Source organism: Pagrus pagrus (genome assembly GCF_965226575.1).
Source record: "Pagrus pagrus genome assembly, chromosome: 18".
Lineage (NCBI taxonomy): Eukaryota > Metazoa > Chordata > Actinopteri > Spariformes > Sparidae > Pagrus > Pagrus pagrus.
Genome location: NC_140202.1, coordinates 25,986,428 through 26,011,978, shown reverse-complemented (window position 1 = coordinate 26,011,978; position 25,551 = coordinate 25,986,428). Strand labels below are relative to the sequence as shown.

The 25,551-nt window shown below is 40.3% G+C and overlaps 1 protein-coding gene across 9 annotated transcripts; it reads left to right on the top strand.

The window, feature by feature from the left end:
- On the top strand, positions 1 to 24,210 carry letm1 (leucine zipper-EF-hand containing transmembrane protein 1). 9 transcript variants are annotated; one of them, XM_084380444.1, is made up of 16 exons: positions 1 to 373; positions 6,785 to 6,842; positions 8,088 to 8,580; positions 11,319 to 11,462; positions 12,262 to 12,399; positions 12,615 to 12,818; positions 12,955 to 13,074; positions 13,264 to 13,395; positions 13,541 to 13,699; positions 13,872 to 13,970; positions 14,759 to 14,791; positions 15,616 to 15,750; positions 15,848 to 16,041; positions 17,005 to 17,037; positions 17,551 to 17,707; positions 18,101 to 24,210. In XM_084380444.1, exons 1-16 carry the CDS (start codon positions 295 to 297, stop codon positions 18,251 to 18,253), a joined length of 2,331 nt encoding a protein of 776 aa, XP_084236570.1. In that variant the 5' UTR covers positions 1 to 294; the 3' UTR covers positions 18,254 to 24,210. The 9 variants fall into 9 exon arrangements, with proteins under 9 accessions (XP_084236570.1, XP_084236571.1, XP_084236569.1 ...); XM_084380445.1 differs by lacking the exon at positions 17,005 to 17,037 and adding an exon at positions 16,416 to 16,451 and having other exon boundaries at positions 17,569 to 17,707; XM_084380443.1 differs by lacking the exon at positions 17,005 to 17,037 and adding an exon at positions 16,416 to 16,451.
- Positions 24,211 to 25,551: the final 1,341 nt, after the last annotated feature.

Sequence of the window (25,551 nt, the reverse complement as noted above, 5' to 3'; positions counted from 1 at the left end):
TCAGAAGCTGCTTAACAAACAACAGCACATTGACGTCACTAGGGGAGCCTGGCCCGGCTAGCTGTCATTCGCGTAAAAGGGAAGGGCATGACATGGAGCTAAATTTTCCGATGTACATTGATAAGTGCGTCGTAACTTGTTAAAAGCCCGAAAGGATTTTGTTTTTTTGTTTCGTAGCAACGACGCGTCGACTCGTTTCGACGTCTTGAATAAAACAGAGGCTAGCTAACCGGCTAGCTAGCTTGCAACTTAACTGTAACTGTTAAAAAGGTAGCTGACACAGACAGCCTCCGCATGGCGTTAATCCTGTTTACCAGGTCCCGGGCACCTTTAATGAAAACGTCCAGGTCTTTAAAGAGCGAATTCAGGAAAGGTAAGCTTTCTTTTCTCCGTGTGAATCTTTATAACTCAGCTGTTTGTCTTTATTATGATAATAGGGACGCTGTTACGCTAATTTACCTCGTTAGCATGTGGAGGTGTTCAGGAGGCAGGTGGTTCTGGATTTGCCGTGTTTGGGTTTTTCAGGAAGATGGTGGGTGACTCAAGGTGACAGCAGATAACTAAGCATCCCACGTGAAACCGTCTATCGTTCATTATTTTAAGCTACACGTCAGTTATTACCATGCACGGACGCTTAGCTTGTTAGCTTTAGTGCTATAACCTGAGGAGAATGGGTTTTTGCAGGCACTGCACCTTTCTGATGGGAAATTCAAGAAGGAGCCAAACATGATTAGGGAATCAGGTTATGTGAGGACAACCTGGTGACTGTGATGGCTGGCGAGCGCCCCCTCCTTCCACTGCAGTCTGAGAGGATGCTTGTTGTAATGGCAGACAGGTCCCCTTCTGTTTATTCAGCTCCTAGGAGATGTCCTTATAACACCAAGACGCATTGTGAGGAAACTAAATGTTGATTTTAAATCCATATTTTGGCTCTATGGGTGCTGATTTCTTTAGATGCATTGTTTTGCGACCAAGTAGCTCAGTTTGAGTCAGTCTTTTGTTTATTCTTGGCTGTTTAGACAAGGTTCAGAGATGTTGAACCACAGGAATGGTGTTGTTTAAAATGCAGGGCACTGTGGGGATTTTTTTTTTTGCATGTCCAAACGACTCACATTTGACTTTCACTTTTGCTTTGGAAAAGCTTGAAATGTGTTCAGGAAGGTGATGGATGACTCAAGGTGGCAGAGTATATCTATTTTTGAAGCTACAAATTAAATTCAAGGAGCAAAACACGATTATGGCATCAGGTTATCTGAGGACAACCTGCAGGCTGTTCCGGCTAGCGAGCGCCCCCTCCATCTACTGCAGTCTGAGAGGATGCGGTTGCCATGGCAGTCAGGTACTCCTCTGTATATCATCGCCCAAGCCGTGTTATGTGAAGGAAAAGGGTGGGATTAAAACAAAATGAGGCCGTATTTTGTTCTATGGTGTGCTGATTTTCCTCAAGGTAAACCAGATGTCTTGTTTTGAGACCATGCAGCACAGTTTGACTCGGTCGTGTGTTTATTGTTGGTGTTTAGATAAGATTGAGAAATACTAAACCACAGGAATGATGATGCTGCAAACACAGAGTACTCTGGGAATTTTGTGCTTCTCCAAAAAAGGACTTTCACTTTTGGTTTGTATACAGTGTCTAGCTGACATTTTGAATTCACCAATAGATAACAAATGTTAAAGGTTAGCTTTAGTTTAATTACATTTATATCTCAGGGACCATGTCTGAAATCATTTCATACAAAAAGAAGAGATGCTTTGTACCACATTTGGTGACTAGCTCTGATATACAAAAGTGAAGCTGTAACCAATTTGCCATTACTTAAACTCAGCCTGTAATTTACAATGATGTCAAGTAAAGGGAAAGAACAAGTGTATAAATACGGTTCATAAAAAAACGCTTTTCATCCCACTTTTGATTAGTCAGAATAATATGTATGTGTTTGCTGTCCCTTTAATATCTCTTGGTGTATAAAATCATTCTGTAAACACTGAGCAAGACCGTTTCGTAGAAATATTAAACTTGTATGTGTTCTTCGCACCTGAAAACACAGATTTAACGAACAATGCCACTGTTAGAAATGCCTCTGATACTGCCTAAAATGCTTAATCGATATTGGCAGGTACTCAAGTCTATGCACCATCCAATACCACATAATTTATTTAGTAGAAACAGGAGCCTTTGACTTCCCAGCAGCATCCTGTACACCTGTATTCAACATAACATATATTTACTGCACAAATAGACAAACAAACAAACATATTGCGATCATGTTGACAGATATTTGTGATATGATTCTCGATTAGTGTGGTTGATCATTTTTGCTCCACAATTTTCATTTTCACGGAAAACAAATGATTAAAATCACTTGAACTTAACTGACCTAAACTCTCCACCTCACTTCATTCATTGTATTCATGTCCACATCTTTTTTATCTCCGCTGACTTGAACTGGGCATCGATCAAACTGCTCCAGCAATTTCATATCATCATGTTTTTGATAAGCATGTGAGCTGCTGTTTATCACTGCTGCCAGTGATAGTGGCTGAGTGGTGTCGAAGACATTAAAGAGCTGATACAGATCAAAATATCTCTGTCTGTAGTTTGGTTGGTGCATTAAAGCTGTGCTTATAAATAGACGAGAGGCTCATAAAGGGAATTTGTCTGTCTGCACTGGATGGACTGAGACTGTGTTCCTGGCTTTAGGCCCAGATTATCAGACAAATTGCGTTGCTTCCACGAAGAAAGGTCAGTGCCTCTTTTAACTCCACCTGAGACGCACTGGGCTTCACCTTCTCAGTCTCTTTTCATGTCTGTGCTCATATTCAGGTTGAGATATTCTCCATTACAAGATCATATCTTGCTTGTGAATATCCCATTGTTAAAACAGCAGCCTGTGAGTTATTGATACTTCATCATCACTAAATGAGTGATCCAAGGACAATAAAGACATTTTTTAGCTCCTGCTCTGGCTGCTGGACATTGACCAGTATGCTGTCTTTGCAAAGTAGATCTATAGCTGTTGTCAAGCAAAGGTTGTAAGGTCAAAGGTAATAAAGATTATAGCATTATCTAACACATCGTCAATAAACTACAGGAGAAACAAGTATTAGCTGTGATCACGTGATGGTACACATGTATGGGTGTAAGTGAACAATTAGTTGTTTGTATAGGGGCATCTGAAACAACATGCATGTATGGAGCAGACTTTTTAAAAAATCTATTTAGAGCGTTTACTCATTTTATGTGGTTTTTCCCAGCTGAGACAACCGTCATTGTTTACTCACAGATATCCCTGGAAATGTGAGTCTCAGTATGACTCCGGGTTTATTCTGAGGGGGAAGTGACCCCGAAACGTCATAATTTATGGAGACTGTGAAGGGATGATGCGTGACATTTGAGAGCCAGTAAATCCACATACGTAGGAAGCCAGGCATTTAAACACAAACCGCAGTCTGGACTTCAGCTGACACAGATTCTGTGCAATAAACACGCTTCTTCTGAGTCCAGGTCACATTTGTTTCCAAGTGTTCACTGTGGGGCTAAACAGATATAAGACAGGTAGAAGGCGTAGGTGCATGTATTTGGCAGCGGGTTTGGGGAAGAACGTATTTTTCTGACATCCGACAACATACATGCCAATATCAGTATATCTGCAATAGACCAATAGTGGGGTTCCTCTCCAAGAAAATGTTTACCTTTTCCAATTAAAACAAAATGCAAATTCACATCATTTTAGACCATTTTTATTAACATATCTTTGTATGAAATGTTAGAAAAGCTAGATCAGATTATAAGTAATAAACACCCAAAAAGCTAAATGATAAAACTGGATAAAGTTCGATCTGTTATACAGATTTGCGGAAAATGTAGGTGCACATGCTTGGCAGGAAAATATAATGTTTTTCAATAAAAATATGCAATTTTACGTCATTTTAGACCATGAGTATGTCTGTGTATAAACAATTGGAAAAGCTAGAGCAATACACAAAAAGCTTAATGATGAACCTTTCTATAGAAGTCCTGTGGGGACTAACTCGACCATTAGTCTAGGAAAAGTCTTTCAGTTAGTTAAGTTAGCTTAGGCGGTGCCCAAAACAGCGTGGGTGCTGTGCTTAAGCCATAAGAATGTAATTTGAAATAAAGTAAACATTCTCACAATGGACCTGGGTTCAGACTTGTACACAGCTCTCACTTTTGATAAAACAATGCACATTTTACATCAGATCCAATATATTGTTAGATGTTAACATAATAACTTCAAGACAACTGTAGCTGAGGACACAAGTCACAAATAATCTGTCCTCACTCAACCTCGTTAGCTGCAAAGAAGTGGCTCCAGGCCTGTTTGCTGATACTCCGCTCACACTCCCACAGTGAATGAGGAAGTGTTATTAGACTGCCGGTTTAGCACTTCACAGTCAGACAGCTGCAGGCTGTGGGTCACACATGAGTTGGCTGTTGCACGTGAAAGCTTGATGACCTAGTCGTGACCTTCCAGGGCCAGACCTAGTTTAGTTTGAGGTCAAGACCAAACCTAGGCAATAAACACAGTCACACAGACCTATTACTTTACACATGCGACAGTAATGCTTCAGAAATGAACATGTTTCTGTGGAGGCCCCATGTTGTAGTCAGGAGGTCCATGCTTCATAAGATACAAGAGATTTCTTGTTTTAACTAATGCTAATTATTAACTTGGTATTCTTTCCCACATTCATGAAAACACAAACAAACCCCTCAGAGCTATAATCACAACATTTGTCCGTCAACACTGATCTGGTTTGGATCAACATGTTAGCGATGCAGCATTTGATTTACGTTCTCAGGATGATATATCCTAAAAAGTTTATCCTAACTGAGGTTAAGTCAACGTACTTGGTGCCATATTTCTGTGGTAAGTCGACAGAATCGGTGCATTTACTGGAATCATTTTGAGTTTGACTCTTGTTTGAATGAGGTTTTGTGTGTGAGTCATGATCTCCTCTGTATTCTGCAGCTTTGTGCCAACACAGCAAGTAATGACCACATTGTCAGGGAAACAGAAAATGTAACTGTGTAAGAAATGAAATCTCCTCTGTACATGTATCTGAAGCATCTAGGAATAGATACTGGGCATGATATGCTGAACAGATTGTGAAGCCCTGAGGGGCAAATTTGTGATTTTGAGCTTCATAAATAAAACTGACTTGATTAGAAAATTCACTCAGGGTTTAGTACAAGACATAGGTCATTTTAGTGTCCATCTGTAAACACAACATGTTATAGAAACATCATGCGAGGACTAGTGTTTTCAAGAATATCAAGCAAGGTGACGTGTGTAAATTATCTTGGATGCTGTTGCTGTTCTTTGTACTTTGTTGAATTAATCTTTAAATAAAAATCCCAAATTTTATGTTGTGATAGTTTTTCCCCATGGTATCGAATACTATCAATAAATCTGCTGATTACTTCCACAATTAGCCGATTAATCTCTGTGAAATGTAAAAAACAGTATAAAAAAATGCTCATCAGAGTTTCCCTGATCACAAAGTGACGTCTTCAAACAGTCCAAAACCTAAAAACTCATACGAGAAGAAGAAGAAGCTGAAGCTGAAACCAGCAAATGTTTGGCATTTTTTGCTTGAAAAATAACATCACAGCTTTAATCTACATTATGATAAAGAAATACTTGTATCCACCATTATGTTATTTGAAGATAAGCATGTTGTAACATACTAATTTCCCCTCAGGGATCATAAAAATGTTTCTGATTCTGATTTCTGACAAGAAAGTGAACAAATGCATTAAATACATTATCCATGTGTTAATAAATATAAGCGGTACAACGAGAATGTCATATTTATCTATGTTGGGGCGTGAATGTGAAACCAAAATTGTAAAAACCCCGGGGAAATAAAACCACAGAGGAAACCCAGCAGCAGCAGAGTGTATCTGCATGTTCAGCCCAGGTGAATGGTGGAGGGTGAGGTTAGATTATCTACTGCATTTCCAGGGTTTTCTGTCTGTGCTACAGTTGCTGGCTGTTGAGCCACAAAGGTGACACCGTTCCAGTAAACTCTGCGTCCTCTCCTGGCCGCCCGCCACAGCCCGTCATGTTCAACCAGGCCTTACTGGATTCACTCCAGCCGGCCATGTGAGAGCCAGAGGAAGGGCGGGGCTAGGCCATGTGCTGCGACGTGATTGGTTTAAAGTGTCTCACCACTCCGCCCCCTCTCTCTGCATGTACATAGCACATCACAGTGGCACAGGGCCTCTGGGGGTTTGGGAGCCCCTCTGTGGGCCTCACGGAGGGTGTGAATATCCCGACCTTCAAGATACTACCAGAAGAATAATGCACCTCATGTGTTTGGCAGAGATCTTCACAGATAACACACACTACGAAATATATTAAAAGATGTTTAAGACGGTCTCTGAAATGAGTTGTAGACTACAAGAGAGAATAACTCGATCTAAAGGACATTTTGGATAACAGAATTCATGCTATCTTCATCCAGGCCTGATTAAAGCCTGATAAAACAGTGAAAAGCCCTCTCCAAGATTGCAGAATACTTTCGTAATAGACGTCATGTTATATCATTATATTACATAATCAGTTAAAAGCCCCTGTGTTTCTGCCGGTGTCACTGCCGGGTCAGTGAATTCAGAAATACTGCATGAGACTCGCCGGAGCCTACAGATTGCTGCGGATGTGTGATGGTCATGAGTATCCTCTGTGTGTCCCTCTCTGTCTAATGGCTCATTATCAGAACAGCTGCTCATGTTTTTTTTTTTTCTTCTTCCTTTCAGGGAAACTACAAGATGGTGCCTGTTTCAACTGCACAGCGCTCAGACTCTCCAGTCAGAAGTAAGCCAGTTAAATGTGTCTGCCGTTTCCTGAAAACATCAGACAAGAGCTTAAATAATATGAAAAAACTGGTTTCTTGGTTTTTAGGAGCTCTGTGCCTCACATTTTGTCTTTAACCTGTAACATTTGAGCCATTTTTTATGGATACAGATACCTTATACTTGGTCATTTGCCAGTTATAACTGGGATGTGACTTGCGTGTAGCGGCTGATGCGTGCTAACACAACACCAGGCACACCTTTATTTATCCGAGCGCTAACATCATATCAAAAGATTAAGTCTCGAAAGCTTTCTTGGATGCTGTTTCTATGTTAGAAACCACCCACTTTTCTGAAAAGGTTTTGTATTTCATTCCAGTGAAAGTCTTTTTCCACCCAATGAAACCAGATATTTCCTCTTTGTAAGCAAGTATTTGCAAGAATTTTGTTAATGAATATCCTGACAGTCAAATAGCTTTCATTTAGTGAACCAGTGATTTTAAATCCGGTTGCTTTCTGGAAAAAACGTACCAGTAAGAGTTTATTTCTGAGTAGTGTTTCCCCTGGGATCGTACAGTTCAATCATCAGTTCAGAGACACAGAAAACAGTCCATGGTGTTCGGCATCTTTCAATTGTCCTTATTGAATTTCCACCATTCTCAGAGGAAAATACCCTGAAAATAAAGATAGTGAGAGTCGTCCACAGACACAGAGAAAACCAATAAGTGTACATTATAAAATATATGAAAAATGAATAAATAATTACTCTTAAATTCTCTTAAATCACATCAGTGATAAAGTATGAAGTAATTTAGTCAGAAATACATCTGTTTTTAATTGTAGTCTTGCAGTTTTTCATATAGAAAAACATCGTTCCTTTTCATGGGAACCAATTTTCTGTTTACATTCAGTGTCACTTACCAAAACACAACATGCTTTTCCTTTTAGAGTGTATTCCCCCTCCTCATAAAACACTTGCAAAGCCTGTTTTGTTGTTTGGAAAACTTTGAATGTTCGGGTATTGATGCGTTTGTTAAGCAGTTTTCTAACTGTCAGTGATTTGTGGCAATAACTGCCACAAGTAGGTCAATGACATTGAGTGAAACCATAGCAAGGAAGGTGTATTGTGTCAGTCATGCACAGGAGCAAACCAAACTCATAGCTTCATCAGTGGTCAGAAACTCCACAGGGTACCTTTAAATTTTAAAACAGTACTTTTCAGTCTGAGGATTTTATTCTGAAGTTCTTCATCCTGTTGTCTCCTCAGACTCGATGGGCTCCGACTCGGCAGCTTGTCCCAGGTCTCTTCCTCCAGTCCTTCCCTCCCCCTGTCAGATGTCAACGTGGGCCCCTGCCAGAGCCCGGACTCACAGCGGCTCTACTGCGCCTTTGTATTGGGGGGCTCCTCTTCACCGTACCCTGCAATCACAACGGGGCCCCAGTGGACGATAGCACGACCGCAGGACATCTCCCGTGTTCGGTGGATACACACCTCCAGGAGGAGATGGGACGACTCGAAGGTGGAGAAGTCGCTGCGTTCGTTAAAGGACAAGAAGAAGAAGCTGGAGGAGGGAGGGCCGGTGTACAGCCCCGCGCTGGACGCAGAACCTATGAGAAGGACGATCCGACAGCGGGTTTTAGATGAAATCAAACACTACTATCACGGCTTCAGGCTGCTGTGGATTGATACCACCATCGCGGGCAGAATGCTGTGGAGGGTGCTGAACGGACACCCCCTGTCCCGCCGCGAGAGGAGACAGGTGAGGTCTGCAGGGAAGGATATAGAGGGTTTTTATTCTTTGGAGAGCAAATCTGTTTAAAAAAGGAGATCCCTCAACCGTCAGTCAGTGTTTCCAGAGAAGGAAAGCTTTCCTGAGCAGATAATCAGCATGAGTTTAGAGATCAGAGATGACTGAGCATGGTTTAAGTCTGACAGCACAGACATCTTGTTCTGTAATGTTTAATCCACAGCTTCCCACACCTAATGGGATCAATTATAGAAATTGGCTGCACGCTGAGTGTTTACTCACCAGGCGCTCTGCAGATTGTGCCGCCTGATTAAAGCTCTTTAGGAAGAAGCTTTACATGTTGCTTCTTTGATACTGAAACTCCTTGTTTAACTTCAGCTTCACTCATTGTTCTCATTATTCTTTCTTGGTTTCCACAGAATATTTCAATGCAGTAGAAAAAAAGAAAAACTGCAAAAGAATCTTAACTTTAGTGACTAAAAGTCAGTTTTCTAAAAGATCTGCTGCAACTGATGATGATTTAACCGCTACATGATGGATTATATGTTGTTAAAATGAACTTTAAAACAAAAAAAAGTTAGATGTCGCTCGGCTGAAACATGTAGGCCTGTCACAACAATTATCATACATGCATCTTGACTTTTTGATGTATGTACATGACCTCGATCATACTGCCCATTGTGTTTACAAGCGTTTTTTTTTTACATAAATTTGTCAACAGCATTTTAGCCAGCACAAGGCCATAAAAACTTAGCACCTCAGCTTTTTCTTTCACCTTTTATTTATACTCACTAATTCAAAGTGGATGCAGTAAAAAACGTTTTTTCTTCAAATTAACAGTGAAGTACTGTGGAAACAGATGTTAAAATTCATTATTTTGCAGGTAGTGAAGCAGTGAAAATAATTTGAAAGGTCAGATTCATCTGTTTCTTTTTGTGACATGATTCTGAATCCACCTGCAGTCTGGATTGAAGCCACAGCACTGCAGTTATCTGCTGCAGTTGCTGGTGCACAGTTGCCATTTCAGGGAAGATGAGCAGGTCACCTCAGGTCTCTTACTCTTACATGTCCCTCAACAGTCCAGGATGGTACAGACTTAGTGGCCTGGTTTGGCAACTGGCAAGTCGTGAATGCTCCTCTGCTGCTCTTGTGCTGAGATAAGAGCCACAGATTCAAAATTCACCTACTACTTTTAGACTGAGTTAAAACAAAACCATTACCATTTAAATTCTGCTTGTTTATCTGCCAGAGTGTCCGGCGGAAACAATTCTTGAAAGTCCACATTCAAGAAGTTACCATGACGCATTTCAAGCAAGGTAGATGAGTAGATCCTGACATAATCATCATGCTCAAAATCTTCTGCACAGTATCTGGCATTGGTGAGAGCATTATTCATCCAGCTTTACATCTTCTGCAACATTTAAATATCCAAGATGATGATGATGAAATACCTGCTCAAATGTATTTCGAGTGCAGGATCTTCAGAGGAATGTACAGGTGTTACTCTTCCAGACGTAAGGCATGTTTACAATGTAGTTTCACGAGTCACACTGACACATGACAATGGGACCAGTCATTGGTTTGCAAAGGGATGTTGCACAGTACAGTGTAGAGCTGAAATGTGCCCGGTTCACCATTGACCTCCTTTTGACTTTCAAGAAGATCGTTATAAAAATCCACTTGGCTGCAAGAAGAGTTACAGCATTCATGTTTATTACTCATTTATAACATGTGCCGTGCTCAGTGTGGAAATACAGGCTCACTGCTGGTCAGTGCTGACGATGACCACAGCCCCCCGCCACATTAAACCCGCTTCCACCAGCACATCTGCACCTTTTCAAATGCAGCTGACTCCCTCGGAGCGCATGTCCCGAGCCCATCTACACCCCATTCATCTAACCTGCACTGGTTTTGCCTCCTTAATCTCCCCTTTTCATATTCACTTACAATACTCAGGCCTCCGTTTAAGGCTTCTTCTATTTTAATCTGTCACCCCCTCCTCCCTCCTTTGATGTGAAGCTCTGGGAGATGATATACATGTCAATGGGCCTGCGGACAAAGGCCCTTTCACTCAGGCTGGCCTAATTCCTTCACCCTACTTTTCCACTGACATGCAGGTGGAAAGGCCGTAGAAAAGAGGGACTCGTGTTTTGGCCTTCTCTCCTCAGGGCCATTTTTCTGTAGATGGATGCTTGGGATTGTGTTCCTGGGGCCGGTCAGTAAGCCACAGTCGGACAGCTGTACAATAAAGCAGACCAGTGTTGGCCTGGTGCTTCTATACTCTGAGGATTGTTCAGGTCGGTGCTGAACAAATGTGCTTCCTGTTGGCTCAAGTGGGCAGTTTCTGAGGCAGAATGTTCACTTTGGTCCGCGGCTCCATGCAAATGTCGCACCGATGAATTAGGAGGTTTCTGTTGCTCTGGGGATGTATGGGCTCAGGGTGAGAAGTGCTGACTGTTGAAACTGTTATAAGAGGGATTGAGCAGGGTGATTGTACCAAGGGACAAAGGAAGATGAGGTAAACATTTTCACATTGGTCCCTGTTGGCTTTCCCGCTCGCTGCTGCTCTCTGCTGGAGGCTCGCACGAACTTCAGCCTGGTGGAAATGAATGGTACTGTGGGGCCCATGGTCCACATGTTAGGGAAAGCCATGTTCATTGTTGACAATCCAAACACAAGCAGAGACCAGGACAATAAAAAGCATAAAAAGAGTCGGATCTAATTCCAGTTTTTCCAAATCTTCTCCGCAGTTTCTCAGAACATGTGCCGACGTCTTCAGACTTCTTCCCTTCCTGGTGTTCATCATCGTCCCCTTCATGGAGTTCCTGCTTCCTGTGGCTTTGAAACTCTTCCCCAACATGCTGCCGTCCACCTTCGAGACACAGTCAAAGAAGGTAATCGCAGGTGCCTGAGATGGAGAAAATGCTGGTGTGCTTCTAGACACATAAGCTCAACTAAGACTGCAACTAAAAATGATTTTTCCATTTTATTGGTTGACTCAAGTTGACAAAAGATATGGCCTTTGTTTAATTTAGTCTGAATAAACCCAAAAATATTCAGTTTGCAGTCATATATGACAGAAAAGCATGTAATCCTTTTATGTGAGAAGCAGGAACCAGAGAATATTTGGCTTTTTTAGTGATTAACTGATTATAATTGACGAAACAATGAATCAGTTATTTGCTGTGGCTTCGAGCTCATCACCAGTCATATAATCTAATTATCTGCAAATTGATGTTTCTGAACAAGTCAAGTAAAATCAATATTGCAGTCTCCATTCAGATTTGAATAAACTAATAAAATCTGAATGGTCACCAATGACGTGAACTTTCACGCAGGATCCTGCTGAGGTGATCAGGCTGTTGTCTCATCCTGACAAGGGTTAATCCTGCTTAGAGTCTGAACCACAGCGTAACACGATCCCTGACCTGTTGTTCTATACTGTTTATCCTGGCAGTGATTTAATTATGCAAATGTCCTTGATTTAAAACAAAAATCACTTTCTTTTTATTGTCACGTTATATTCTTTTTTCTTTCTGTTATCACTTTCACCACAGTTTCATCCTATTTCACCACATAGTCTATCAAATTTAACGGCACACTCAACAAATTGTCGTTTATTATATTAATAATGAAATTGGGGATTTATTTTCACATCACATTAAATTAAATTAGGATTTTCTGTTTTTTTAGGAGGAGAGGTTAAAAACGGAGCTGAGAGTCAAACTGGAGATGGCCAAGTTCTTGCAGGACACCATCGAGGAGATCGCTCTGAGGAACAAGGCTGCCCAGGGAAATGTGACGGAGGAGTTCTCCACCTTCTTCCAGAAGGTTGGTGTCCGTGTTCAATGAGTCAGGGAGTCATTAAATGATCGCTCAGTACTGCCCTCTGGTGGTGGAAACAATGAAATGTCTGTGCTTGGTGTAATGTGCAGCTGAAGTAAGTAAAATGGTTGAAAAATAAGGTCATCACAAGAGGTCACTATCTCGTCAACTTAAATACTTTGTGTAAGAAGTTTTAAGTTATAATTTTTTCATCTTCACAGATTCGGGACTCTGGTGAGCGTCCCAGTAATGAGCAGATCCTGAAGTTCTCCAAACTGTTCGAGGACGAGCTGACTCTGGACAACCTGACCCGACCTCAGCTGGTGGCTCTCTGCCGTCTCCTGGAGCTGCAGTCCATCGGGACCAACAACTTCCTCCGCTTCCAGCTCATCATGAAGCTGAGGGCCATCCGTGCAGATGACAAGGTAAAATCAGAAAATGGTCAGAGGTAATAGATACAATACTCTTGTAGTTGCTTTCAAATCTTTCTTTCTTCTTCCTTTCTTGACACTATTCAGACGGAAGGTCATTATATGCTTTGTGTGAACTGTGTTTATCCAGCTTATAGCGGAGGAAGGGGTGGCGAGTCTGAACGTGAACGAGGTGCAGGCGGCCTGTCGTGTCAGAGGGATGAGATCACTCGGAGTCACTGAGGAACGACTGAGAGAGCAACTCGTCCAGGTAACGACAGCAAACAGAGATGGAGGATATTTTCAGAATCAGTGACGGGAAGGCTACTTTCAAAATGTCACACTGAAATTAAAACATATTGAATATATTCAGGTGCTTTGACTTATCAGAAGTTTAATGAGATTTGAAGTTGTCTTTCTGTTGGTATAACCTCTGTCGTGTTATATTCGGCTCTTGTAGTGGCTGGAGCTGCACCTGAAACAGCAGATCCCCACGTCTCTGCTGCTGCTGTCCCGAGCCATGTACCTCCCCGACACACTTTCCCCAGCCGACCAGCTGAAGACGACCCTGCAGACGCTGCCTGAGATGGTGGTACGTTAAGAGGCCTGAGCTGGGATGTGTAACTCTTAGTAGAGTAGTAGAAGTAGAAACACCTCTGGGCTCAGCTATTGAAATGTATGAATTACTTTGTGGTTTATACAAGTAAAAATGTTTTAATCTGCTCTCTCGTCTCCAGACAAAGGAGGCCCAGTTGATGGTGGCAGAGATGGAGCTCTCCAAAGTCGACAATAAGACCAAGGTGGAGGCTACACTACAGGAGGAGTGGGCGATACGCCAGGACAACAAGGACAGGGAGATGGAGAGGTTGGCGGATGCTGCGGAGAAGGCTGCCAGGGTAACAACTCGGATCATGCGTTTTTATTGTTCAGAAACATATTTGACTACCTTCTGGTACCGATACATAAGTCTATGTTAACCTACAGATAATGAAGAGGACTTCTTTGACTTCATCACTTTATTAATCCATGTTGTTCATTGTGTTTTTGCCCCGTCACTGTCGTCTACAGGAGGGAGAGTTGGAGCTCGAAGCAGAGCCAACTAAAGCTGACACAGCTGCTCACTCAGAGACACTGAGGGATACAGCACCTGTCATCGAGGGAATCAAGGTAACGTCTCTGAAAATACAATCTGTGTCACATGTTTTTTTACATTTAGTCGCTAAATTAGACAATAAAGTCTTAAAAAAAACTTCAGAGAATTCGACATGCTTCTAGAGAGGTTTTTAAATACTTCTAAACATACGATTTCCTCAACATCTTTCTACTGCTGTTGGTATTAAAGTAATGACCTTGACTACAGATACGTAAAACAATCCTTTTCTTTTAACTTTTATAACAACTTTACTATGAAGAAATAGAGTTAAAATAGATTTTCTTTTTGTGGTTATATAAATCTAAATAATAAAAGGTGCTTAACTCTCTTCTCTTCACAACACCCTCGAGTTAGTGGAAATATTATATCTTAATATTGATTAAGGATTTAAATGTAACATTATTAACTATTCAGAGCAGCACTAGCTGCAATGTGTACATTAAAGTTGAACTAGAAATCAGAAACTTCCAAGAACTCTACATTCATTTTTTATCTACCAGTAATCAAACTAAATATAATATAAATAAAAACAACAAATAATATCCTCTTTAAAGCTGTTGGTATCCAAGATACATATATATTTGACACTTTGCATATCAATTAATGTATGTACGATACAATATGTCCTCATATCTTTGAAATATGCTGTTATTTCTTTTCCTAATCACGGAGGATTTTATTATAACTCTTATAACCTCCATGGCACAACTTACCTTTGACGAGCACAACACATGAATGTGTGATATTACTTTATAACTGTAATTTATGTGTCATTCACTTGTTGCCACCTTCTGTCACACAGTTTGGACAGTGGCAGACATTCCTGCGCTTCCAGGTTAGGTTTATAACGATGTCTCCTCCCAGTCAACCCTCACATCCACACCAGTTTATCCCTGCACGCACAGTTTCTGGTCTTTTCCTCTGAGCGAACCCAGATGAGGGTTAAAACAGTACTTGCATGTAATTCTGGCATTTCTTTGAGCTATTTCAGGCTGCGCCATTTGATCTCAGATTCGGTAGCAGTAATAACATAATGACAGGAAATAACCCTCAAATGCAAGGCTTTATGGGTATGATAAGATGAATGCTGACATGCTTTCTTATTTTTACTAGAATCTGATATTTGAAACCATTTAAGCGTAAAATCCTGGCAGCCAAGGTCAACATATACCAGCATTGCCTTACTTATTATAGAAAATCCGACTTATGGTGCTAAGTTGCAAGTTCTGTTTGGCCCACATCTATACAGACTTCTCCTTCTCTTCTCCTTGTTGATCCTTCCAGGTTGACCGAGTTGAACCTTTCCTTCCCTCACTAACAGCCTTTGTAGTTTCCACAGAGTTTCTCTTCATCATGTGTTTTTAGGGTTTTGGGGAGTATCCCAGCATCCTCCACAGCTTCCCTCTTTTACCCATTTTCTGTGTTTGGGTCGGTCTCTTATGTGGGTTTATATTAAATGAACATGCGGTGCTTGTTAAGCGGTGCACTTTTTGGAGTGCAAAGCAGTTTTTAGAGGGAAAATATGACCTTAAGTGGCTGTTTTTATCATTCAGTATCTAAAAAGTAGTCCTTAAAGCAGTTTTAATGTAGTCTGCTTCACAGGACGCATTGTCTCAATATGTAGGAGCAAATTTCTTCAATCGTGTGTTTGTGTTCCAGGGTGAGGAGATCACCAAAGAGGAGATCGACATGTTGAGTGATGCGTGCTCAAAGCTGAAGGAGCAGAAGAGGCTGTTGACTCTGGAGAAAGAAGAGCTGGAAGAACTGAAGGATGATGTTCAGGAATACAACGAGGTGCCTGTTTTAGACTTGTAATCATTGCAGAATATCAAAAGTTTTAGAGGTTTTAAGAGTATTTTGTTCAATTGTGTATTCATGTGTGTTTTCAAAGGATCTGGAGGAGATAAAGAAGGAGCTTTCCAAGACCGGCCAAGAAAAGGCGATAGAGGAGTCGAAGGCGAGCCAGCGTCTGTCGAAGAGGGTGAATCGCATGATCGGTCGCATCGACAAGATCATCCTGGAGCTGGAGAAGGACAAGGTGATCCTGGACGGACAGATGGACAGTGGTACCACCCCACCTGTCGGGTAAGAGCTGAATATATTACTTTAACCGCTATGCTTCTGTATGTAGAGCTTCAGAATAGTTAATGCTGCTGCTGGTCAAACATTTTCTAATTGATGTTTAAAATATAGGGCTGACAATGTTTTATATTTAAGATATTGTCAACTTTTGCTTCCTTTAAAAGACCAAAAGAGATTTTTAGTCCGTCTTGGACACAGATATATGGTAAAAAAGACTGTAGTTGCCGAAAATTAACCTCATGTCTGCGAGTTAAGTTTAGAGTCGTAGTCAGGAGGTGTTTAGCCTGGCAGGGAGAAAATGGCTAACCTGGCTCTGTTCAGCAGTTAAAAAACCTGCCTACCAATGATTGTTATTAATCCTCTCATCTCACTCTCAGAAATCAAAGAAATAATCCTAATGCATCATCAAAATGGTAACTATTACGTCAAGACAAAAGCTCTGTCGTGGCTGCGCACCATCTCACAGGCTGTAGTTTGTGTGTCTGTCGTGAAGGATGCAAAGCTTTTGAAAGTTATTAATGCAAAGACAACTTTATCTTTATTTTGCATCATTTTCTTTAACTCTCATGGCATACAGTATATTATGATGGTGTCTTTATTACATTTTAGATTTGAAATAGGGCTGCTACTGCAACTATTTCTTGATTAACCAATTTGTCATTTGGTCTTTAAAATGTCAGAATTAGTTTTGTAGTTGACAACTAATTGACTTATTGTTGCAGCTCTGTTTTAAAGCAGTGATCAGTGTTTATGCTATATTTTTGTTGTTGTCATCATCATCCTCATCATCTTCATGGTCATCTTCATCATCATTACTCTCATCTGTAAAATGGTGGTGGAGATAAAAAAAAAAAACAGGGAACAAAAGGTTTTCCCAGAAAAAAAGACAACAAAATGTTATTTAACTATGCCAGTTATTACTTTACAATTATAAGACCACATCCTAATTGATTCAAAATTTTACAGATTATTCTTTACTAAACATAGTGATGCCACAAGGTAAGCTGAAACTGTGGTAAACCGCCATTTGCTTGCTTGCCAAACGCTAACATTGCATCGTTGTTGTCAACCGTCATCTGCTGTAGAGGATCACCAGTGTGCTGCCCACCGGTTGCTGTGGATCCATTTTTAATAAACAGTTTATGCTCCTGAATTAATTGAATCACATTTAATACGAAGATCTAACTCAAACTGCTTGATTTGGAAGATTCAAGACTGCCCAAACTTTTATTTGTTTAGTTTTTTGTCAGAGATGTTTGACCTCTACTGAGGCTGATTAGAAATTGTTTACAAATTTCCAAATTCTTTGTGCTTTTAAAACAAATCAGTGGAAAAAAAACACCTATTAATTTTAAAGCTGCATTTTCAGCATGAAAATAACAAAAATTGAAAAAAGTTGGAAATCCATTTTGATTGGTGTGATCTGGGAACCTTGAATGCAGCATGTTGAGCTCAGACTTTTCTCCACCACTTCTCCATGACATCTGGTTACAAACCGTTCCCTGTATGCAGTCTGTTCTACACCTTCAGGGAGAACCTCATCAGCATCGACGAGCTGATCAACGTCATGCGGCAGATCCAGAACATTCCAGAGCACAAGCTGCAGAGCATCGCCGACGCTCTCGACGACAACAAGGACGGGAAGATCGACATCGACGACGTCATCAAAGTACGTTGGACAGTACGATACAAAATGAGGAACACTTGATTCCTCAAGTACCGTTTGTCTTAAAATGAGGTGTGGTCAGGTGCATCTTAAGGCAACAAAAAGTGTACACAGTATTTTTTCAGCTAATTAAAGGGTGCATTATTGAAAAATTAAGATTCACAGAGTCCGTACACTCTGCTTTAATGATTATAGAGGCTGTGTTCAGTGAAATTTAAACATTTCATGCAGCAAAACGTAAAGCTTTAGTTATAAACATGACAGGACAGAGGAAACTCTGCAGAGCAAACAGGATTTATCTTCTGTAAATATTTTTTGAGCAGCTCTGATGGAGCTCGGGATTTATCAGGAGGACGACTTTCTTTACCGTTTCACTTTTGTCTTGCGTCATCTCAGGTGGTGGAACTGATCGACAAGGAGGACTTGGACATCTCCACCTCTCAGGTGGCTGACATCATGGTGATGCTGCAGAAGGAGGAGAAGCTGATGGAGAAGGAAAAGGCCAAAGAGAAGGCGGAGAAGGAAAAGGCAGCCACACTCAACAGCTAACTCCTTTTCCACAAAGACACAAAAAAAAATGACCGCTGAGAAGTTTGTGACTGGTACCCGGTCACAGAATATTCTGGACTCGGACCGAGGGAGAGTCACAAGGTAACAGCTGCCTTCTCAGAAAGTCGCAACAAATTTAGCTCTTAAAAAGATAGTTAAAATAATGTAAAAAAAAAAAAAAAGGGGCATATTGCCTTTAAAACGCACAAAATTAGAAAGAAACTTAAATTGTAATTATGTTAAACTCTTCTGGACTGATCATGTATTATATGTTAATATTTGGTTTTGTGTAATTTTACTCAATAATTTATTAACAGAGGGAACACAATGGCATGAGACAATGAGTTGAGAGTTGGCAAAGGAGGAAATTGATCAAGAATTATGTTTGGAAAATCTATTTATCAGGAGATTTATTGTTTAAAGTTTGAGGTGAACCGTCTTTGCCTTTTCATTTCATTCATGTCATCATCTCGAGAAATGAGAGATCATTTCTGGACTTTGCACAGTAAAAAAAAAAAAATCATTTCATCACCATCATTTCTTTTCCTCTTACATTTTGTTTATCCATCATGCTCCCATATTGTAAAGTTATTTTCTTGAATTGTACTTGGGCAGGGTAGCTTATTGCCGGCTTTAGGATGTTAAATGGTGGCTGCAACCAAATATAAAATTACTCACAACTTAAAAATGAATTAAAAACCATCGAATTATGTGTACAAGTTGTATTAAAGATCATAGCTTTTCAATCATTCCCACTAAAACAAGTAAACAGAGGATTCATGCTGAAGAAGTGTTGGATATTTGTCCAAAAAGCCAAGAACTGAAGCTAGCAACATTTACATCAATATTAAAACTGACTGTACTGTCATTTCTTTTTATTTTGTACTTACTACATAATAATTTCTTGTCTGGTTTTAGCACAGCTCTTCATATCTGTTCCTGTCGTGTTCATTAGATTTCTGTAAAAATGCCAAAGTTGCACTGTGGCACATTTAATAAAGCAACAAGATTCTGATTTTTCCTGAAAATGACAAATCAGAAAAGACTCCAGTGAGGATCATAATCAGTATAATGAATATCTGTCAGCTGACAGCTGGTAGCGTAATAAGTCGTCATTAGTTTGGAGGTCGTCTAATGAATGTTATGTAGTTTATCTTGTAGACATGAGTAGTTTAATGACCGTGGTAATCTTGAGCTCCATAGTTGGAGATGCAAAGTGGCCTTCTCTTGACGCAGATGTTATGGATCATAAACTGTTGTGTATTTATTTTGGAGTGTTTTCAGAAGGTGGTAGAGTTTTGATATTCTTCTCACTGTGGATTAACTTGATGTAATTTAGTGTTTGGGCTGAAGACGTCTGACGGATGAATTCTAGTTTTTTGTGCTGTAGCAACGAATGTGTGTGGACGAGGTGATGATTTCTGTTAATATTTGAGTCGACTACTGACGATACATTCATCTCACTGCCTGGTGGCCTCCTCTACTGTGTTCACGTTGCAAGCAGCTCGGTGTTCTCTGACAACTAGAGCCGACATGATATCGATATATTGGCTGATATTCTTTTACATATATTGATATTTGCCTACGTACGTAATGGTTGTTTTGTAAGTAAGTTTAACAATATCTTCATTTTTTAAAATGATTTTACAGTTTAACTAACCTCAGAAATCGCTTCCTGCTCCATGCTTTGGTTTTTAGGACATTTACTTCCATAGTCAATCAAATAAAAGGCTGAGTCGGGAAATTTGGGAAGCTCTGAGTGTTTGTAATCAGTTTCTCATTAATTCTGCTCTGCAAGGCACAGCAATTGATCATATTGAAATCTGAATTTCTCAGCTGACAGGACTCTCAAACGTCCATTATTTTCAGCTCTGAATGAATGAACAAACTTCTGCTGAGCTGTTTGTCATGTCGCTTGCAGTGTGAATTCAGTCGAAGGCTGATTCTTCTTTACTGTCCGATTAAATTGAATACCTGGTAGTTTGTGGTCATAGAAGAGCTCGGGTGTGACCGTAGAAGACAAAGTGGTACTTGAGATAACGCTGAGTGGATGACGCTCCGTTTAATCCGTTCCCGGAATCTGCTGTCAGACGTGTGGATGATTAGGAGCTCGTTGGTCCTCCGTCAGACACTTACCCAGTTCAGACCCAGCTCTGCCTGACAGGCCGAGGGCTCTGCTTCGCCTGGGACCAGTCAGACTGATGGGTGCAGGGTAAACACTCGGCCCATACATGGGCCACAGCCAGCTCCGCTGGAGGGTTGTGTTTAGGTTAGAGACGATCTGGTGGGACATGGCACGCTCTCTGCAGCATTAATCATCAGTCAGTGTAAACACGTCACGGGAACGTTGTGACAACATCTCGATTACACTTGGCAGGAACGAGAGGTGTTTGTGTCCCCGCGCCTGACAGGTCGGGGTCCGGGGAGCGCTGTGTACATTAGCAGCACTGCCACTGTTTGTAGGCATGGAGGGGTCAAAGGTCAGATCGGGGGGGGATTCATGACAGGGACGTATACCAGGAAGGCATGTGAGGCTGAAGAGATCAATACTTAAAGTTCAGAGTTTGAATGTAAAGGCCACCATGTTGAGATAGACGACGTCGGCCAATCAAATCAGTGAAGTCGCTCAATTCCGGTAGATTAATTTGTAAAATCTACTTTTTACCGGATGATTTTGGCAGCTGAGGATAAAAAATGATTGTTTCTGTGATCACAAAAATAAAAATGGCAACTGTATGATAATTGATTAGTTGTTGAGATGATCATTAATGACAGGCCCTCATTTACAGTGATGTCAAGTAACAGTTTAAAATATGATAAAAGTTACGAAATATTAAAAAGATTTAGAAAGAGAACCGTTAATCAAAGCAAGTATATAAATACAGTTCATGAAAGATGCACGATTCACAAACAATCACGTTAAAACCGGCTCAAACTGAAGCTGAATGGTTTATGATTATGGATTTAAAGTCACCAAATGGTATCAGTGTTCAACACTTACTCCGGGGGCTCAAGGGAGATTAATCAATTAATGGAAATATTGGATTTCATTGTCTCAGCGGCCTGAAACAGCACGAGAGTGCTGTGTTTGTTCTGAACGCCTGAAAGAAATCTGGAAAATATAAAAAAGCTGATTAGGCCTGCAGTTGTTTTCACTTCTGATTATTTTTTACATGAATCTGTTAATAATTTTAGAAAATTGTTAAAAATGCCCTTTAAAACCTCTCGGGCGCACAAGACGACGTCATTAAAATGTTTGGTTTTGGGTCATAAAACCCCTAAAATTTAGTTTACAGTGATATAAAACAAGTAAAACAGCATTTTAAAATAGCGAATGTTGCTTATTTTGTCCGACAAAGCCCAAAATCTAAAAGATATTCATTATACAAACAAACTTCTTCATAAGTTACTTTAATAATTTACCAATTATAAGAATATTTCTATCCTCACGCAGTTTATGCTCCTGCAGGCCTTTACTTTCATTAAGAGAGATGTATTTCAGCCGTACAGTCGGTGATCTGACATGACAGTCATATTTCCCCACATGCTACCAAGACGTGATTATGATTTATGAAAACCTGTCAAACCATCAAGAAATCCTGGAAAAAATAATTAGATTTTGAAATGGAGAAAATGTTTAAACTCTCATGTGAAGATCAGTCGAAATACCACACGCCAGTCACTGAACACAGACAAAGACAAAGAATATGTTTGCTTTTTACTTCCACAAACCGCAGACGTCTTATTTACAAGAACTTCTGCAGCCGTGAATGTTTAGTTTGTGTGTTTGTGCGTCCTCGTCGTCTTTGGCTGCGGCGTGAGGAGCCGAGCTGCGTTCACGGCTCACCGCTGGCAGCAGTGTTGCACTGTGTTGTTGAAGCTGCTTCTTTAAACAGAGCCTACCTAAGGGAGGGGAGGAGGAGGGTGAGAGGAGAGATGCAGTTGGCAGCAGAAGCATTTTGACAGCGAGCTTAAATCAGTCGTTTGTCACTGTCGAGTCGAGCCAGGAGTCGTTCTCCGCCTCGCTTTTTTCCTTAAGCGACTTTAATTTGATATTTTCGAAGAGGAAACGTCTGATTGTAGCTCGCTGTTGTGATTCTCTGCCCGCTCTCTGTCGAGTGTTGCCACTGTGTAAATGCACTATTCATGTTTGATGCAGTCGGTGTGAGTTAATGTTCGGACTCAGGGTGTGAATGTGGTGCGAGCAGCTTCGGTGTTGCGATATACAAAACCGTCCTATAAAGATTCCTGTTTGAGTTTGAGGAGACGAGTCGTAGCTCTCGTGATACTAGAAGAACAAATATTTAAAGCAATAAGTCATTTATGCATCATGTAACTTTTTGAATTTCTCTCATTTTTGAGGTGTGTATAAATTGTTAAAACTATATTGTAACACATAATTTAGTAAAAAAGGATGCTATGATTTAAAAAAAAAAACAAAGAAAGTGATGTTTGGATTCTGCTTCTCTTCTTGATATCAGGCTGATTATTTGGGAGTTGATGCACTTGTAGTTGACTGTTTGAACACAGATGTACCCACGTGTTTTTCCTTTTTTTAAAAAGTATTTTGCACTAGCCCTTTTTATCACTAGAGGAATGCTATTTTTTGTAGAATATATACGAATATATGATTTTTCTCTTGAGGTGGAGGTGAGGAGACTGAAAGTAGGACCAGCAGTGTTGTTAAAGTCTGCTTGTACAGATACAGAGCAGCTCAGACCTCTCAGGTTCAAACTGAAAATTAAACTAAACTTTAACTGCATTTTAAATAATAGTGCAGCCACCATCTTTTTACACAAGAAACTTGTTCAGACAGAAAACAAAGCCAATTTCTACCATTAAATTCTGGTTCTATTTGTTATTTCCAGCCTGTCCTCATCAGAGAAACAACCAAGAAGATCGCCTGTGAAAGCAGCTTATTACGACCCATATTTATGGTTCTTGTAAGGTGGCGTCCTCTAGTGGCCGTAGTTGTTATTACTGCAGCAAAGGAGGAAGTCAGCTGAAGTAGTTTCTAGAGTAGGCTTGAGCTAATAATGCAGTTTTGGCCATCATATGCAATATTTTTCACAATATTGAATATTGAACAGCTGTCATGGCAGCTTCAGGCTTTTATTTTGAAAAGAAAATGCAGGCTGAGCTGTAGTGGCGGAGGCAACATGCATCGATACTTGGGCGGTTACTTCAGGTTAATTGGCCTGATGTAGCTGCATGCATGTAGAGCTTTAATATACAGACATGAGGACTTAGTTTATAAGAAGAACGCCAGCTCACCAATTTTGGCAATATTTTGGGTTTAAAGAGGGAGAAAAAGGCGAGCCGAGGGATTTGAATGAGGCTCCATGTCGTCTGTGCCGTAAGACGATAATATCGTCAATCGCGATATTTGACCAGGACAAAAACTTTGGATATTGCTGTAGTTATTTCACTCAACTGGAAATGAAAAGACATGACTTGACACAAATTCTCCAGGCTGGTGGCAAATCAAATGTGCTTTCCTTTTCTGTCTGAACACACATAAAGATTCAAAAATGTTTAAAAGCCTTGTGTTTTGCAGCCACAAGCAGTAAAAATGATATTAATTCCCAAACAAAGTTCTCAAATCTACTCGAGGTTTTAAAAGAAAGAAAACAACAGAAACAGAAATCAGGAAAAATCGACTGGTTACATCATCTGGATCATATTGGAATGAAAATAATCTTAATAAAAGTGTATTTATTTATTTATTTAATCAAGTTTTCCAAAGTTTTTTTTTTTTATATTCATCCAAACGTGGAGACGTTCTTCAGGAAACGACCAGAACTGGATTTCAGTTGAACTTGAATCTCAAATGTATAAAAAAGCTTCAGGTTTTTTTTTGTTTTTTGTTTTTTTTAACACAAATCAAGTGTTCATGTAAAGAAACATAATTCACTAAATGAATCAGAAGTGTTGAATAAATCATGGATGATCCTGGATCCTTCTTTGTTTTTTCTGTTTTGCATCGCTTCATACGTCACTCATCACTTCCACACAGCCATTTACGGTTGTGTGTGTGTGTGTGTGTCATCTCTAAATCCTTCCTCCTTCCATGCAGCCATTTTTTTTTTTGGTATTATTTCTCATCCCAAGCCCTCATTCCTGAGTCCTTACCAGGCTCACCACAGAGCCTCCGTCCCCTGCCGCTGGAATGCACCCAGACTTATTTATCCAGCGACAGTTTTACCGTCTGTGTGTAAGTGGTTCTTTTAACAGACTGAAGCAGGATACAAAACACATAAAAGACATAAAAGAGGCTGGTGTTTAACCCTTTATGTGCACTGAGGTTAACTGGCAGAGAGCTTGTAACCAGGAGATCTGATCTGGTTGTCAAATGTGATGGTATGAAGGCTGAAAGGTTTACAAGATTGTTTTGGTTGTTAACGGCGGGGATGTGATGTTCAGGGTTGGAGTATTTAAGATTTAACCACAAGTTCTTCTGTAGGTCTTTACTGGAATATGACCTTTAAGGCTGCACTAAAAATACAGTTCATCTATGTCATTGTTCAAGTAGGAAGCAGACTTCACCTGACCTCTAAAATCTCTGACATTTCAGTAAATGGAGCTAAGAGTCCCTAAAACAGTAGCTTGCATCTTGCTGATGATCTCCAGGATGTTTGGCCTCTACCATGAAATATAAATGTTTCCAGAGTGAGGCAAACCACATGGTCAACCTAGACCATCAATCAGCAGATAATTTGGTTGAACAGGGTCTCAAATCTATTGGACAATGAATCCAAGAGTGGGAGTTGCCGAAGTCTTTGTCCAAGTGCCACACCCCGAAAACATCGACTTTTCTTTAGGCCACAAAGACAAAAGCACCAAAAGTTAAAGGAACAAATGTGACATGTTAGAGGAAACGTGATACATTCAGCAATTCATTTATGCCGTAGAGACAACACTACTTTAAAAATAAGTACAAGTACTACAAGTACAAACATCCATTGGGTCTAATTTAGAGGAAACATGACAAATACAGCAATTCATCCATCCCAGAGGGCCAACACCACGACAGAAACACATACTCTTGTGCTGCTACTCATTTCCTTCTGTACTGCTGTGTTACCTGCAAATTTTTTCCCAAGAGGGATCAATAAAGGCACATCTTATCTTATCTTACAAGAAAAACTCCAGAGGAACACCTCTTTTAAAGTTACAAAGTACAAACATCCATCACGTTTACAAAAACCCTGTGTATGGGTTCATTTCAAAATGTTCATTTCACACAAACATCCTGCAGACGTTGCGTCCTCTATTTAGGTTAGTTATGCACGTTATTA

What these genes read in the sequence shown, in the direction of transcription:
- letm1 (XM_084380443.1), top strand. Translation starts at nt 295, where the DNA reads ATGGCGTTAATCCTGTTTACCAGGTCCCGGGCACCTTTAATGAAAACG. An exon ending in CCCGCCGCGAGAGGAGACAG is followed by an intron (nt 8,581 to 11,318) that starts GTGAGGTCTGCA and finishes TCTTCTCCGCAG; the next exon opens with TTTCTCAGAACATGTGCCGA. An exon ending in CCATCCGTGCAGATGACAAG is followed by an intron (nt 12,819 to 12,954) that starts GTAAAATCAGAA and finishes GTGTTTATCCAG; the next exon opens with CTTATAGCGGAGGAAGGGGT.